Source organism: Echiichthys vipera (assembly GCF_963691815.1).
Source record: "Echiichthys vipera genome assembly, chromosome: 5".
NCBI classification, from domain to species: Eukaryota; Metazoa; Chordata; class Actinopteri; order Perciformes; family Trachinidae; genus Echiichthys; species Echiichthys vipera.
In genome coordinates, this window is record NC_139830.1 from 13,914,024 (window position 1) to 13,932,484 (window position 18,461).

The 18,461-nt window shown below is 39.1% G+C and overlaps 1 protein-coding gene across 1 annotated transcript in view; it reads left to right on the forward strand.

The window, feature by feature from the left end:
- LOC310947164 (F-BAR and double SH3 domains protein 2-like) overlaps positions 1–18,461 on the forward strand; it is a 62,061-nt gene that overhangs the window by 36,337 nt on the left and 7,263 nt on the right. The window contains exons 9-14 of the mRNA XM_083913878.1: positions 2,856–2,978; positions 3,635–3,730; positions 10,170–10,286; positions 10,384–10,488; positions 16,301–16,390; positions 16,725–16,787. Coding sequence (XP_083770004.1) covers positions 2,856–2,978; positions 3,635–3,730; positions 10,170–10,286; positions 10,384–10,488; positions 16,301–16,390; positions 16,725–16,787 — 594 coding nt within the window. The remainder of the gene's footprint in view (positions 1–2,855; positions 2,979–3,634; positions 3,731–10,169; positions 10,287–10,383; positions 10,489–16,300; positions 16,391–16,724; positions 16,788–18,461) is intronic.

Consider the following 18,461-nt stretch of genomic DNA (forward strand, 5'->3'; position numbering starts at 1 on the left):
GGGCAGTGGCGGAACGACTGCTCCACATCTCCCTCTGCTGTTGGCAGTCCAGGGTTCCTGCCCAGTATGAAAAAGTATGGAATTTATTTTGAGTAATTTCCAGGTCTGGATAACTATGGAAAAAGGGGAATGAGTATGGAAAAATGTTTGTATTGTTTCCAGACTATTATCTCATTTTCTATTAAGGCAACACAGCCGACCTGTAGATGATATGAAACTATTCAAGCTGGCTGTAGAATGATGTTTGATCAACATGGTTACCGTTCGCCGTGCGACTGCGATTCTCATATATTGAATTTTTTCCATACGTGTCATCTACATTTTTATATATGATTTATTTTTATTTATCATTGTTTTATTTATTAACTAGTATGTTTACTCCATCTAAAGCCAATGAAGCAAAGACTTGTGTTTTCTTTTTTAGTTCCTGGTTAATTTTACATCCCTACTGTTACTGTCTGTAGTGTTTGCAGATTCACAGTTATTAAGTGCACTCTTTAATCGTTTAGCTTGAATAAAATGCTGCATGTTGAAAAGGTCTTGGTTTGAAGTTTATTCACTTATATGAGCTACAATACGTAGGCAAAATTGTCTTGTAATTACTTGGCGACATAATGGCATATAGTCATAATTTAACATACGTTTTAAAAAAAGGATTTGAAAACCATTTATTGACATAAGCATCTAACAATTGGTATTCAGATGATTAATATTGACAGAAAGATCCTCAGAGAAGTCTGGAAATTTGAGTCTGAAAAAGTCTGGAATTTTGAAATGTGCAGGAACCCTGGCAGTCAGCGCTCTAACAGTCCGTCCCCTGTTAGACACGCGCTTACTTATACATCTGCTGCCCTGTCTGGTCCACTGTGCTGTACTTATTGTTCATGCTTGATGCAGTCATTCAACCCCCCCAAAACACACACTGACGATGTGGGGACGGGGCTTTTTCTGGAAGCTGACTCGCTCCATCTAAACACTACCGTAAATGGATGAAAGAAGGAGGGGAGGAAGAGAAGAAAGGGGGAGGAGGAAATGAGTAGAGTGATGAGGGAACATTTAGAAAGACGTCAGCCAACAACCCTCAATGACATCATTTCCTTATATTCACATTGTTTTATGGGATGTGTTTGTGCAAGTGCTACCTTTGTTGGTGTTACGTGCATATAAAACAAAAAAGGTATGTTTTTGTGTGTTTACTGTTTGTGGTGTTTGTGTAGAAAAATGTAGTGTAAATGTTAGTGGGAGGTTATGGACTTGGCCTAAAGCATACTCTGGCCAGCATAGAGTGCATGCAGGTTTCTGACAGTGTGAGCTTTTATAAAGTACTTTGACTAGAGGAGAGTATGAGTGTCTGAGTATTTCAGTGTGTGAGTGTGTGTGTCTGCGGTCTCTGCGTTTTGTTGAATTGGAATCTGAACCCCTTCACCTTCCCCTGCAGCTTTGAGAACGCTACACTTCTCTCTCTCTCACTCAAACACACACACCCACACAAACACACACACACACACACACACACACACACACACACACACACACACACACACACACACACACACACACACACACACACACACCCTATACACTCATCCTGTGAGTTTCTCGCTCTTTCATACCTATTCAAATACTTACTTCCTCTCCTTACCTCCTCTTCTCCTCCTCTCCATTAGTATCTCCCTCTCTGTCTCTCTGTGTGCCCCCTCCCCTCTTTCTCTTTCTCCTCTCTTTTTGATCTGTCTGTTTGGCAACTGGGCCTACAGCTTGGCAGCACTACCCCAGCTCCCCATAAAAAGGCTGTTCATTTGGACTGCATGCTCCATTAAAATGTCTTTATATTTGCCGCCTCAGAATCCACCGCTAATGATAAGAGCTGTCGAACACAAACATCTGCTTGGATTCTGGCCTTCCTTTGACATCACTCTTGTGTCTCATCGTTTGTCTGACTCTCTTAATCGATACAAAGCTGTGTTATGCTTGAAGCAACATTATATGTGCCACATGTAGATTAGGAATGTTTTTCAGGGTTGGCAGCAATGCCTGGCCAGCGGTGAGCTGTATCTTTGTTTTAACACTTGTTGAATTGATTCTGTTATTTAAACTCGGCGTCACTCTGGCTGATTAGACCATTTGTCAGCTTGAAGCTGGGTGAAGCTAGTGCTTGAGATTACGTGATGTCATAAACTAGACCAATGAGAACGGTTGAGAAAAGGTCTAATTAGGCAACACAAGTAGAATCACGTGTGTGAGTGGACTTCTTGTCTTCAATTACATTTTCATCATAGTGTGACCTGAGGGCAGATACAACAAAATGGGGTATTTGTCTGCTACTGTGACACTCACAGTTGTTTATGGTTGCTGAGTACTACAATCGCCTTTTTGTTTTCATTGGAACGCAATGTATAAGCAGATTATGGGATATGTTGTTTGAGGCTGTTGTGTCTCTTCCCAAAATGTATTTATGACTATATAAACTAACATTTGAGTAAGGATTAACTCATCAAATGCCTAAAGGAGAAACACCTTTGAAGTTTTTACTACAACTTAACTAACTAATGCAATGTACACATCCTTGAATGTTCCTCCAGGCTCAAAAATAAGACAAAAACATTTGCACTCAGGCTCCTGGTTGGCCCATCACGTCTGAGTAACTGTAGAAGACAACGTAATATGCTAAAGCTTTTTTAGCAACTGGCTTTGTTCACCTACTCCTTGACCCTCTCTCTATCTTCTGTATCTTTCTTGGTGTCTCCTCCGGATTCTCTTGTAGTCTCTGCTTTATTATTAAGGATTATGGAATTACGTTGAACTAATCCATTCTTCACTGTAACCTCCGGTCCTTCTCTCTCTCTGTCCTCTAGGCCTTGGATGGCAGGATCTATGAGCATGTAAAAGACTACCTGGTAGAGCTGAGTCGTACCGAGCTAGAGGCCTCCCAAGCCACACACAACACCTTCCAGTTCTTGTTGGACAAATCCACCAGGGTGAGTCAGATATGTTGAGAGACACAGGCCTTTGCATACATCTGTAAATTAGTGTGTGGGGGGGGGTTTGGTCTCAAAACAAATTATGTGGGGATTATCCATCCATCTTCTTGACACCATAGCATGATCAAAGTGACTTTTTTGCAAAAAAAAAAGAACAGAACAGAAAAAAAACGGTGTATTTCCTCTGTGAAATGAATAAAACACCCTGACATTTTGAGTTAATTTATTATTGCTAGGCACTGTTTTTCATTAATTACATGGCATGGGATTGCAGTTCACATACAGCATTTTAATAAAAACTATTTCAAACTAAGGAATGCAAGGATGCCAACAAGACATTTTTTAAGGAAACCAAAAGAGAAATGCTGAAACATGGCGTATAAGAAACAGTATTATGCACAGTCAGTACGAAAAAAAAAAGCCTTGAATTTTTTGTAATGCATTTTCTGTTCTTGTTTCTTGTGTTGTTTGTAAATTGATAGGCCAAAAATGTCAATCCCATAATCTATGTATGAATATGAAACACTCACCAGTTGTAGGTGGAGAACAGGAACAGAAGCCGTGGTCAGTGAGGAAGAGATTCCAATTGATTCCAAAACTGGCATGTTGTCAAAACATGCTGTATTTACTTTCTCCCGCTGTCTTTCCCTCAGATAATACAAGAGTACAACCAGCAGTTGTTCATGCAGGAGAACCCAGTGTTTCACAAAGCACAAGACTTCCAGTTCCAGCCCAGCGATTGTGACACGGTGAGACACGCATCCACTGTATTCGTGTCCATACACATGGAGCGAGGTGCTGTTGTGCTTAGAGCAATTGTTGAATTTACATTGTTTGTGTATGAACCTGTTTACACATCAGGTCAGTCAGTCAGTCAGTCAGTCAGTCGTTCTGTCCACTCTAGTTTCTTTTGTAACACACACACACTTTTTCCCTCCTATATTTTCTGTCTCTTCCAATATTGTATTTTTACATCTGTGGCTTAAGTTTTTAGCTCATCTCAATCTGTTGAATCACTGAAACAGAATTCATATACCTTTATTCTTATGATTTAAGAGAATCACATTTATACATCTGAGGCTAAGAGTCTTGCCAAGCTGGAAATCAGAGGGCCAAAGCTCTGATCATTCTTATTCTCTAGAGAGATATTTGGCTCTTTTGTTCCCAGCCTTTGGAGATTTCTTTATGTTAAGAATTCAGGATGGAGTTGCCCATTTAACTACTGTCTGTTGACAGCATGACAGAAGCATGAATCTGCTCTGTGTTCTAATATGAATCATTTTAATTCCAAGTGTTTTGTGTCCACTTGGAGCTTTTCTTTGTGCTCCTAGCTTCATTTCATCATTTATATCAGTTACATAACTTTTCCAAATCAAGTTGGATGTTAAAAATATTTCAAATTGCTGTAAATCGACCTCAAGTCTGTGTGATAAAAGTGCAGCAGTGAGGGTTATGCTTTCTTAAACCCTCTTGGGATTTGTTAAGTATTGCTGGCTAAAAAGAGATGTCTCCCAGTGGACATTGGACCTAATTCCTCTATAGCTATCCTTTTCTCTTGTGTCTGAGTCATTTTGTGCTCTCTTGTTTCTCAACTTCTCTCTCTCTCTTTCTCTTTCTCTCTCTCTCTCTCTCTCTCTCTCTCTCTCTCTCTCTCTCTCTCTCTCTCTCTCTCTCTCTCTCTCTCTCTCTCTCTCTCTCTCTCTCTCTCTCTCTCTCTCTTCTCTCTCTCTCTCTCTCTTTCTCTCTCTCTCTGTTCAGCCTCATTTTCTTTCCCTCTCTTTCCTTTATTACATAAACGGATAACATTTCTCTAAACTACAATGTGCTATTCCTTCCTTACTTCTTCCTTATATCCTGTTCAACCTTTGCTAACACTTTCCCCTAACCTTTTTTCCATTAACTCCTCCTTGTATTTGTGTCTGTGTGCTTGCACTGCTGCTCTTGGGTGTGTGGGTGCGTGGACACTCGCCTGTGTGCTTGTGTGCGTGCCAGACTCTGAGCTCGGTGCCGCAGTTGGTGGACATTGAGCCGTCGCCCGTCAGTGCCATGAGAATGACCCTGGCACAGGTAGTCTTAACTGTTGTTAGCATTCTTCATCTTCATTCCTGACACAAACCATGGATCACCAACTCCATTCATGTCTATCTGTTTATCTGTCCTGGTGACATTGACTTGAACACTCATGCATTGCGTTTGTAATAATGCAGTTCAACTCTAACACCTTGTACTATGATTGACATTTTGCATGGCACTGGCAATATATGAATCACTGTGTGTATGGCGACAGAGCAGCCTGACTCTCTTACTAATGACTGCTGTTTGCGTACAGGCACACTGCTTTGCATCTAGCACACTTCATGATCATATATTAAAGACATTGTAAATGAATGTCATTCAGATTAATTAGATGGAACTGATGAAAAATCCAGGGTTAGATATGTTTATATCCAAGACAACCTATGATTATATTATATATTATATGATTATTATGTTGGCTATATGATTATGCTTAAACTATGGTTACTATACTTAACTATTTCCCTCAACAAAAAAAAGACCTGGACTGTTTAAGTAGAAAGTCCTAAGGAGGACAGTTTCTTTTTTCTACCATGACTTAACCCTGATTGACAGTCCTAATATATTAAGTCAACTGAAATAACCTTTACATTCCCAACTGTCCTTCCTGGCAAACCCATGGGCCTATCCCTATTCCTAAACAAATTAGTAAAGCCATTACAGCATGTCTAGCCAGCATCAACAAAAATACATTTTACCCAGGGGACTATGAGACTGTGCATGTTGTATTAAATGATATATGTTCCTCCTTCAACTTATTGCTGTAATCCTTTTGACAAAGTAGTTATCAGAATCCCCTGAATGTCTGTTTCTGACGGTAAAATGAGCATGACTTTTGCATGCTGCAGCATAACCACACAGGCGTGGCTACAATTACACCTATGACATCATGCCCATCGCTGGTGTAATAAATAAGAAATAACCAGACGAATATGTGCGATGCTCTGAATCATCATGCTTTTTAGGTGGATATTCAGTCACCATACCTTAGTTGTAACTTGAGTGCCTATTTTCTTTAATCCAACCACAGAGCAACCAGACCAGAGTAAAGAGCAGCAGTTGTTTCACATGTTTCTCACAATTCTCTTTTTAACCTACCTTACCCTATCTACCTATCATTACCCTTGTGGTTGCATTTGGATACGTTATGAGAATAATAGTCATTTAGTTAGTGAGTTAATCTTTATTTATTCAGGAATTGAGATTACGAGACCTTTTGTTAGAGAGACCTGAAAACAAATGATCACAACAAGAAAATTAATTTACTTTTAAACAGCACGTGCTGCACACACACACACACACACACACACACACACACACACACACACACACACACACACACACACACACACACACACACACACACACACACACACACACACACACTCACTCACTCACTCACTCACTCACTCACTCACTCACTCACACACAGCCAGTTAAAATAAATGTTATTAGAAATATAAGCTAATAATACTTTAAAGTATCTTAAAACTTCAGGCTTTGTTGCAGGTCATTCCAGTAATAAAGTGCATACTGTTGAGCCTTTTAAAGCCAACATATCCTGTAATCTAGTGTTGAATAAACGGTTAATATTACAAATTATTTTTCTTGTCCCTACTGCACAGGAAACCTGTCTATTAGAAAGTAAAATACATTTCTAACAAATTATCTTTATTGCAGTATTATAAGAGCTGTTATTAAGTGAGCCATATTTGCTGGATGACTGAATACCACTGTTATAACAGTGGCTTTGTAACTGCAACGCTTTCATACTGTCATTTGTTGGTGAGCAATGCAGTCTCAGCACCAGATGACTGATCAGATGCCGTAACCTCTTTGCTGTTGCACAATGTAATATCACTACGCTATCATCGCCCCACCCGTAGATGATGAGTCAAATTTTGGTGTGCGATTCTTATTTTCACATTTGTAGTGGGTAATGATTTCAAATATGGTCATTGCAGGCAGAATGACCGTCTCTTTACTTTCTTTGTGTTTGTGTGCGTGTATGTTCTTTGTTGATTTCTGTGTTAGCTCACCTTTACCAAACCACCACACCAAAATCAAGCTGTGTGAGTAGATTCTGTCTGAATAATAAGGAGGTTTATTCTTTTAAGTGTCTGCATCTGCAAGCTGAAAAATAAAACAGCACATGTTGGCTGCTATATAATATAAAATATAACAGTAGGCATTCAATCCTGTTTTTAGGGGAATGGTTTTTAAGGAATACCTTTTTAATGTGTTTTTCTTTTTTCCGTTAATGCACGTAGATAGTCTAATCATAGCACTCAGAAAAGCACTGCTGTCTGTTCTACAGCAGGTTGTGCAGACACCTTGGACCTATAGTCTGCCACTGCTTTTAAAAATCCATTAAAACCGCTCACATAGAAATACTGTTGCTTTGAATTAAGTGTGGTACAGGTGCTGTTCTAGGTGATGTATTACATTAGTCAAGACAGCAGCATGTCTCTGCAAGCTGTGGCGAGAGAAAACAGCAAGGGCCTAAGACGTGTGAAATGATGCATTAGAAAAGATAGCAGTGGCAAAAACATCATTGGATTTCAAACTATTTTGGGCGCATTTTTGCCTTTTACAGTAATTTGATTGTAAAGCCAACAAGTGTTTAGAGTGAGGGAGGGAGCCCCCAGGGTTTGGGCTTTTTAACTTTGCTACCAGCACATAAAATGCTTTCATTCACACAGACAGACATCTACATTTTGACAAATTTCATTCTCACCCTGCGGTTTCAGAATAACACAGTTGTTCTATACAGGCCTCTAAATGACTGTTATTATGAAGAAGCTAGAGGTTGTTATTGAAGTACAGTATGATCACACCATTTTGAGTTCACTGTGCTGTACTTCACATACTCCTCCGCTGGCAGGTTAGCAAGCTGTTATTTCAATCACGTTTACAGTAGTTGCTAATGGTTTAACATTACAACCTTAATTTGATAAATAAATATTTGACTCTGGCACATACTGTATACACATGTAGAATACTATCCGATTATCATAGGTCATATTTGCTAAATGTCCCCACTACATCATGGTGATTGAAATATAAGGAATTATTTGGTACTGTACTGCACCGAGTCACTTAATGCCCTGTTTTAGCTGTTTCACATTGGTCACAGCATTGCAGAAAGTCACTGAAAGGTCACATGTATGGAGAGGAGTGTCTTGCATGCTTGTACTCCCATTTTCCTCGCAACATGTGGATGCTGGTATGCCACCTGAAAGAAATGCTTATTTACTCTGCTTACTCCAATAACATACACAATTATTAAAGAGGCCTATCTCTACAATATCAGTTGAAAGCCACTGTTCAAATCTAGTTTTCTGCCTCCCTGCCTTAACTCCCTCCCTCGCCTGGATGTAATTAAGCTGTAAATCTCCCATGTAATACTCTTCGTTTCACACCTATACTTAGCCAGATTTATGCCCTCTCGTTACTGAAGCGGAAAATAATTAATAGATATGATGTGCATGAAAACTCGCAATTAAAATACCCTGTACCATAGTCTAGCTAACACACTTTTATTATCAGATTATGGGAGCCCCATCCTCTCTGGTCTGTAAGCACACATCAGTGACACTGAATGTATGTAGTATATCCTGAGGCTTAGTTTGTTTTTGTTTGAAGTGACAATAGCTATTTTTCGAAACACTATAGACTGATATATGTCACAGAATTTGCCAACACTAGATAAATGTTAGGGACACTTGTTATTGCCACAAAATACAAATGGAAGTTTAGCTTCTGCATTGATTTTAGTCTGATAAATCAGAATGAGGATGTGTACTGTATATAAAAGGGACACCGGCTAAAGGATTGCTTAAAAAAATGAAGCAACAAATTGATGGTGTCACACACTAAACAAGTACCCTATTTGTTTCCCTAGCCTGTATGAGTCACATATAGGTAAAAAACAAGCAACATATATTGGTTTCACAAAACTAGCATTTCATTTTTGAAATAACAGGTTAAGTATATACCTATGGTGTATACATATGCAATAAAAATATTGTACAGAAAGGACATCATCACGCAGATTCTTCAGAACACTCTTAGATGGCTAATCGTACCATTTTGATTGTGTGCATATTCCTACAGACAGATAACTGCAACTTTTAAGACAATAATAACACTTGTTATTCTTTTAATGTCCTGAAAACTTATTATTGTTCTATAATTAAAATATCCATGATTAAATAAGCACTAAAAGTTAAGAAAACATATTATCTATTAAGAATCTAACCCTCAAAAAGCCAATGTGCTTCATCGGGTGTATGGTATTAATCAGAATTAGATTGACAGTGACCAAACAACAGCAACTGTCATCAGATCTTAATTCAAGGGCTGCTAAACTGTTATTCTTGTACAGACTTATGTGACATCACCTTTTTCCATCGATGCCTTGCACAATTCAAACCAGTGAGAAAAGCACATAAGAAAGAAATACAGACATCTGCCAAGAGAAATAACTGTTTTAACTTTGGAAAAATAATGTGTGTTCATGATGGATCCCATTACTCATAGTAAAAATAATGCTTAAGATACAATGTAAGCTGGTTCTGTCATTGGTAAGTGTTGGATTAGTGACTAGGTGTGTAAACTGTGAACTTAGAGAAACATTTAATACTTTAGTCTCTGAAGAAAAAAATGCCACATGGTTATAATGTTGAAGGCTCATAAGCGGCCTTTGTGTTTAAAAAAAAATCACATTTATAAAGGCCTCTCTCTCACTTGGTAGCACACACAAAAACACACACTAGCACTCTTTCACATGTGGTTTTAATAGCAGCTATTTTTTTCCAAGAGGACAACAATAGAGTTTTGCAACACACGCTGTATTAATTATGTGAGAAGGAAACAATCTTTCTCTCACACTTTCTTTAGCTCAATTAACAGCTTCTGCATATCACACCTTTTGACGGTGTACTTATGTGTGTATTTGTGTACGTGTGTGTTTGCCTGCGATGCTTGTGCGTGTGTGTGTGTGCGTGTGTGGGCGTGTGCGTGCGTGCGTGCGGCTGGATACATGTGTTGGTTTACCCATGCCTGTGTGGTATGTATGTATGCATGCATGTGTGCGTTTGTCTATATTAGAGTCGTCAGCTGGAGTCAGAGACTGGGACGACGGAGGAGCACAGTCTGAACAAGGAGGCCAGGAAATGGGCAACCAGAGTGGCCAGAGAACACAAGAATATCATACATTACAAGAGAGTAAGACTCATCCCACATGCCCATTCTTGGAATATAATATTTCTTGGACATTCACGCATTGTTAATCACTTGATGTGTTTGTGTGTCTTGTTTTCAGTGTCTGGAGGAGTGTGAGAGCCATGGTTTACCCCCCACAGAGCAGGGCAGACTAGATCTGGAGTTGAAGATAGAAGACACCAAAGAAAACATACGCAAAGCTGAGGTATGTGACTCACATTGTGAACATTTGTTTTTGATCACACAGAAGATAAATGTGCACATTCGCCACAGTGTCGGCAATTACACTCAGTTGGCATGTTCTCCCTATTTTCATACGGGATTCGTCTGGGTTCTCAAAGGGGAACGGATGGATGTCGTCCCCCCCCCCTTAAATTAAGAAGATGATTGACACTTGTCACAAACCTTCATATGCTAATGAGTTGATAGTGTGGAGGGGCTGGTCAGACTAAGAAGAGAATGGTGTGTTTAAGGGAAAGGGGGCGTGTTTTGTCAATTGTATATGTTTTCCGTAATACTGTATACACCTTAAAATCTGTGGAAAACATTGATGCAAAAGTAGTAAATGCAGCATACCGCCTAATTCTCATTTTCTGCCATCACTGCACCATTAGCCTAGCAAACAAGCCCTGTGTTTCAGTGACGATAAAAAAAAATTCAGCCCTATCCCATATTTCCTCTACCTGCCGTTAGGTGACTAATTATTTGGTAAATATTTAAAGTGCATCTCCTACTTCACTTTACTCATGCTCTCCCTTATACTGTCTCTTTGCCTCCATGCTTTGCTTTCTGATCAGGCTTTTTGCTTTTTTCCACTAACTGGCACCCTCTGCTGTCAGGTTTGGTCAAATGTTACCTCTCTGTCTTGTCACTATTTTACTGTATTTTCTTTTTTTCCCCAAAGGTGTTATCTCATGTAATTGTACTGCTTTTAGATCCACTAACTTTTGGTTGCTATTTCAGTCTACCTTCACTGCAAGAATATTTTAGCAACACTTTGTGTAGCTTGTGATTGTGACCCCACCGTCTCCTCTGTGTTTCTGTTTCTCGCTCATACTGTCTTTCTGCTATTCTTTGCTCTTCCAGGCCAGCATTACCTTGAGTAAGATGATGAATATTTTATGAGCTCATTTTGTACAAATGGCTTCATCACAGAGCTCTTATCACAGAATTACAAAGGGAGTGAAAGCAGTACAAAACACATCATCCGAGGTTGATGACAGCGTTCATCTGGATTGTGTCATGCTTTCCTTTTACATGAAGTATCATCGTAATTCCCTCAAACATGCTACAGTGGCCATTTCAACACCTTATTAGCAAGAAAATTAAGAAAGGCCTATATTTAGGATAGAGCGATATAAATACAGTCAATTTGTGGTTTTAAAATATCGAATTTTGAGGTATCTGTACTCAGTAAAGAAATGTTCTTTATTGGTCAGGAGCATCATATCTGAAAAAGTATAGTTGGCCTCGCTACCTGTCCTCATTAATGGATTTTTCATAAATTGCCTAATTTGCTTGTGACAACACTTTGACACCAACTGAGTTTCAAAATCAATATTTAGAGTTGATGCACTGTTTGTGCTAAAAATGTGACTATTTACTGCATAAATCTGTGAGAGATATATTCAGGTTAAATTAGGTTAAAGTTATATCCTCAAAGCAATTTCAGTCAAAAGCAACTGGACTTGTTATTTGTCAAGGAAGACGTTTCACCTCTCATCCAAGAGGCTTCATCAGTTCATGTACGCATCTGACCAGGCTGGGACTGGTCCAACTAACTGGTGTGAGATCCAGGTATTTAACCTCTCACAAGGCCAATGATGTCACTGAAACCTTTTGTGCTCCAAATGCCAACGCCGGTCGATCAAATCCAAAGAGGTGCAAACTTTTACTGAACATATAAACTCTGTGGACAGAAACATCAAGTTCACCAGAGAAGAAGTCAAGGACAATGGTTTGCCTTTCTTAGACTGTGACGTCCATATGGAGAATGACAGGAGCCTCCACATTGGGGGATACAGAAAACCCACTCACACAGATCAATATCTACTGTTTTACTCTCACCACCCTTTGGAACACAAGCTTGGAGGTATCAGAACACCAGCTCACAGGCCCAAGGGGAAGAACGCAAGCACCTGAGAGGCACCCTCACAACTTGTGGCTACCCCAGCTGGACCTTTGTGAAAACGGCGGCTGCTTCCAGAAAGAAAACAAAAGTGGTTGAGAAAGAAAAAGAAAACAAGAGAAACAACATAGTCATCCCGTATGTGGCTGGGGTATCAGAGAAACTCAGGAGGATCTTCAACAAACACTGCATCCCTGTGTATTTCAAACCCGGTAACACACTCAGGCCACTATCCACTATCCACTTACACCTCAAGGAGAAAGCTCACCCCTTTGATGAAAACAATGTCTAAATCTTGGACAGAGAGGACAGATGGTTTGAAAGAGGAGTAAAAGAAGCCATCTATGTAAAAGTAGAGAAACCATCGCTAAACAGAGGAGAAGGGCTGAAACACCACTTATCTCCAATTTACAATGCTGCCCTTTCATCCCTTCCCAGGAGATTCAAAAATCTAACCTCAAAGAACAACTGTTCACAAATGGCCTCCTGTGACTCCAACGACGGCCGTTAAGACTCAAAAGAGCATTAACAAAGTCAAAACCAACCTCCCACCAACGACTGTCACTCTAACGAAGGCCGTTGGCATTTGGAGCACAAAAGGTTTCAGTGACATCATCGGCGTCGTGAGAGGGTAAATACCTGGATCTCACACCAGGTAGTTGGACCAGTCCCAGCCTGGTCAGATGCGTACATGAACTGATGAAGCCTCTTGGATGAGAGGTGAAACGTCTTCCTAGACAAATAACCAGTCCAGTTGCTTTTGACTGAAATTGTTTTGAGGATAACGATGACCTGGACGAATGAGAACATTCACAGGCTTGATACAGTTATAGTTTTTACGGATGGTCTTTTCATCTGGACGTTTTATGGAATACATGATGCAGGAAACATAAATATCAGTGCCTTTTATCATGTGCATGCAAGCTTGCAGACCTATTTATTAGCCATGGTTATTTTAAGAATATGTTAAAAAAAAAAAAAGTCAGGAGCGCTGTTACATATGACACATTAGTAGGTTGGATTAAGTATTGTTCATATAATTATGGGGGGAAGAGTTAGGTGGAATTTAAGTTCCCGTAATATCGTCAAAGAAGACTTTCAAAATGTATCTTAGAAAAAAATAAAAAGTCTCCCGCTCTACTTAATATACAAATTAAGAAAAGGAGCAACACAATTTTATGCGTTTGAATCTGTTTTGCAGCTTTCAACAGTACGCCTCTCAATCTTTAGAAGCATCTTCTTTTTTCTTGCCTCTCTCTGAATGGAACCAATAAACATTGTGAGAAAGGGTAAAATTATGTATTCTGTGCTCTCTGCAAATATCTGATTTTATGGCCTTTGGCTGAGTGCTTGATAAATTACTCTGGATATTGAGGCTGTGCATGTCTTTCCCTGAAATGACTTGAATAGTTACTACCGTAGCAAATCTTATCTACATGATTATATACATCCATATGATTATATAACCTGACGCGACACATCACAAAAGACATTCAGGGATTTTTCGAGTTAGTTGAAAGAGTATCACAAGAAAAACTTCATTTTTAAATGTTACTGTTATCCTTTGTATTTAACAATCAATTTACAGTACTTTAGCAGTATACTAAAAGGCATATAAATACAGAACTAAATACACTTAAATATCTGTTTATTCATCAGAGGTAATATCATTATCATACTGTTCAATAGGGTAATAGCGTATCGCATATTTTCGTTATAATGTGCGGCTATCTTACATGTTTGTTTTTTTGTCTTTCGTCTCTCTGGGCATACTTTGAAATAAAGCAGAAATTCCCCTTATTGAGAAATGTATATGATTATTCTTTGCTGTTTTCCTCTTTCTAATGACTTGTTAGAGGATGAGAGACTGAGCATATGAAGCAAGAGGCTGTCTCCAAACTAATGAGCTGTTGAATACTGTTGTCAAAACTGACTCCACCAGACAATCTGGCCTCATTAACACGTGACATCAAAATGCTTCAGACAGAAGATGCATCAAGATCAAGACAAGATTGTGCTCCCAGACACTTTCCAGCACAGGCAAACAAAACTAATAAGGATTGGAAAATTGACTGGAAGCATTTACTCATAATGTAGGCACAATTGAATCAGCATTGGCATAGTAATACCTTCATCACAATCATAAGGGCGCGTTCACACGTAGCATATTTTTGGATATTAAAACACAGTGCACATATCATGTCTATAAATATAGAAGACCAGTCCGCTTCCTCAGTATGCAGCTTCTGATTCTAGTTTGTCGTTTCAAATGGCTTTTCTCGTTAAGTTCAGCAATGTGTCTGCCTGTCATTTCTGTCTACCTTCCTATCTGTTTTATTGATTAGAGCTGCCCAGATGGACTGTCTGTCTCACTGTCTGTCTGTCTGAGGTTGTCAGTCTATTCACTACTGATTTGTCATCACACCGCCGGTGGCTTGTTCTACTGACTTTAATTACTGCTCCATTTTTTTTTTTTTTCAACTTTCTCCTCTTCAGTTTGGTATGTATGCTTAGGGTCCAACAGCAACCTTTAGCATTTGCTGGGTGCTGCTAATTGAAAGAAGAAAAAAAACAGAGGCACTTAAGTGGCTGAGGTCTTTATTGATCAAAAGCCTGGAAGTCTGTCCTGACTGTGTTTGTCTGTCTGACTGCACATCTCTGTAGGAAGGAGCTATCAGCTATCAATCTGCTCTGTCAGCACTAGTGAGAAAGGAAAGAGGATGGTAATGAAAGAGGAAATTGATGGAAAACGGTGAGAGACGGCAAGAAAAAAGAGAGGGGGATCAGAGATGAAAGAGTTGAGGATGCGAGACAGAGTGAATGTAAATCTCAAGGGTTTCCCTTGTGGTGGTCATAGCCTGACCATATCGTCTCATTAGGAAATAACATAGCGCATGTCCAGTGTTCAAAGCTCATTAAAAGAAAGTACAGCAAGTTTTGATGATTTGCCATTTAAGAGACTACATGGCACAATTTGGAGTGCAAATCCAGTTCACATCCTCACTCCTTCACTGAACTGTGCGGCATGTGATGTAATACAGCTGAAAGGCAAATTAAAATGATTTGAACAACTTGGAATTGTTTAGAAAATTACTACCATGCGCATTGAGGTGTATCAGGACTAGAAACTAGAGATCTTGACTTAAAATCCAATTATATATGAGAAATGCACAGTGATGTTCGCTGATAGCTCATTATATGGTTATTGCCTTGTATTTGTTTTGTTTCATAGCCATGGCTGAAAAAGAAAAAAGTTGATATAGTTGCTTAAAGTTGCTTAATATAAAAGAGGAAGAGTGACAATTTTGCACCCGGGAGACCAAATTGATTGCAACCATTGAAGTCCGTTAATGTTGTCTGTCTCATGTGAGCGGCCTGCTGATACTTTCGACCCACAGTGAGACATTTTGTGCTTTTACCTAAAACTTAAAGGTCTTACACTATGCTTGCGTATATTTCTCTAAGTCATTTTGAGACTTTCACGTTACTTATATAGCACCTGGACCTGGGGACAGACTTTCGTTGTTGTGTGAGAAAATTGGAATGAGGTTAATTTTTCTGTTTAATTGTCCTGTCTACAATGACATAAGGGATGCACTTTTTGCAAAATGATCTCCATTTATGCCAGAAGGAATAATATTTTGTTTAAGACAGAGTTGTAAAATACCTTTTGTAATGAAATGGTATGTAATATTTAAACACTGCAACAGGAATTTTAGTGTCTCTTTTTGGTGTACACTTCATGTGCATGACGCAAAAATAAAGAAATACAACAATCGATAAATATAATCAATAATGTATTTTCTAATAAAACTAATGCAAGAAAAACTGTGAAGGCCAAATATATGTTTAATGTTCTTAACAAACCTAACCCTCTCTATTTTCAAAGACAATAAAGTTAAAAGCTGAGGCTCGGTTGGACCTTCTGCGGCAAGTGGGGGTTGCTGTGGATACCTGGTTGAAGAGTGCCATGAACCAGGTATGATCTGTCTGTGAGTGGAGAATGTGTACCTATGCTGTATGTATGTATACAGTATTTATATATATATATATATATATTGTGTGTGTGGTTTGTGTGTGCATGCATGCCTGCGTGTGTGTGTAAAGGCCTCTCCTTCTCCTCACCTGACTTGTTTCATGTAGACGAGTGTGAATTAGTGCGTGATACATGCCTGTAAGTGTATCCATACATACAACTGTTTGAGTGTGTGTGCATTTAAATCCTTTCACACATTTTTTCCAGTTTGTGTGGTGCAGTACGTGCGTTTGCATTATGTGTATAACCCCTCCCCTGCTCTCTCTGCATGCTGTAGGTGATGGAGGAGCTGGAGAATGAACGTTGGGCCAGCTACACTTCCCACGATCCCTCACTTTCGGTGAGACACCTCCCCTCACTGCGTGTGTTGCCACTTTCTCGCCAAGCCAGAAGAACTTGTTCTGTTTTCACAAAAACAAAAAGTTTGTTAATGCAATTTGACAAACATTAATGAACAACAATACCGTGGACATATCATAAACCCTTATGTGACTACCAATATGCCAATAGTATGTATTGGCATATTGGTAAATACATGTAGGGCATTGAAACAGGAATTTTATTAAAATTTTCAAAGTCGTAGCAGTTTTTGACTTGGCTGGAAAGTGCAAATCTCACACCTATAAATCAGAAGTGGAACCTTACCTTTTCACCACAAAACATAAGTCGAATAGCTGATTTGTGTCTCATGCATGGTGGCCTCACAGGACCACTCACTTCTATCACTGTATGTTCATTGTGTGTCTGCTATTGGCTCATGTGTCTTCCTAACTGTTCTTCTTTATGTGCTACAGAAACAGTGCACTCAATTCAGCACATTTAAAAACATAATTTTGAACTCCAAGGCAATGACTCATAATCATGGACTTTTCATTCTTTATGATTTAATTTTAAGCAAAAAAACACCCAGCTAGATTAGTTTTCCTGACCAATCACTTCTGGAATGGGGTAGATTGCAAGATAATTGACCTCAGCCCTGCTGGCTAATCATCTGTCACGCCAGTAACAGCCTCTTAACACGCCCCACTTCCCCATTCGAATACTGATGAAGTCCTCACACAACTGGCAGTTTTTGTTTTCTGACCCCTAGCTTTAAAGGAGTAGATGGGCCTTCTTTTTAATCACCTCATTGTGTTTATGAGCATGTATAGATACTCTATGCATGTCATGGGGAAGGAGATTGACTTCTATCCTATACAGTATTCCACCATGAGTTTCAAATGTTGGGAAATGCACATATTTGCTTTCTTGGTGAGAGTTAGATAAGAAGATTGATACCACTCTTGTGTCTGTACACAAAATATGCAGCTAGAGCTTAGCTTAGCTAAAAGCTCATTCAAATTTTTTTTTGCATTTAACAAACAAGATAAAATGTGTTCATTAAGGAGCTTAGAGGGGCTGGTAGACAGATTGTGTTACCTTTGGACTAGTCTTGCATTGCCAGACAATACTCTGTGGCGCATCATTCTGGGATAACAGAAAAAAAATCACTCTGGCTTGTTTGTATTTGTATTTAAACCAATCACAATCACCTTGGGTGGAGCTAAGTGGACGGTGCCCTTGCAAAATAGATAATGGAAGGGGCCTGTCATCTGGCGTGTGAGTTTACACCAGATTACCTGAGCCAGACTACTTTGGACAAAGCCAGCCTAGCTGTCTTCCAGTCTTTATGCTAAACTGGGTGATAGCTTCATATTAATCAAGTGGTGTCAATTTTCTCATTTAACTTATATAACCAAAGGAATTAAATAAGCACATTTCCCAAAATTTCAAAAAATTCCTTTAAATTAGATTTAAGAGTGTGTCTTTTCCCAGATGGGGATCACAAAATTAATATTTGTATCTTTGTTTATAAAAAAGATAATTTGCATTAGAAAAAAGTGCCAAATTTATACCCTTTAAAGCTGTCATTTACGCTGTGTCCTTGCATGTGGGACTGGATGTGTACATGACTTACAGATACTTATGTTTTTGCATTTGTGTATACATATGTGTCTTTACAGTATACACGACT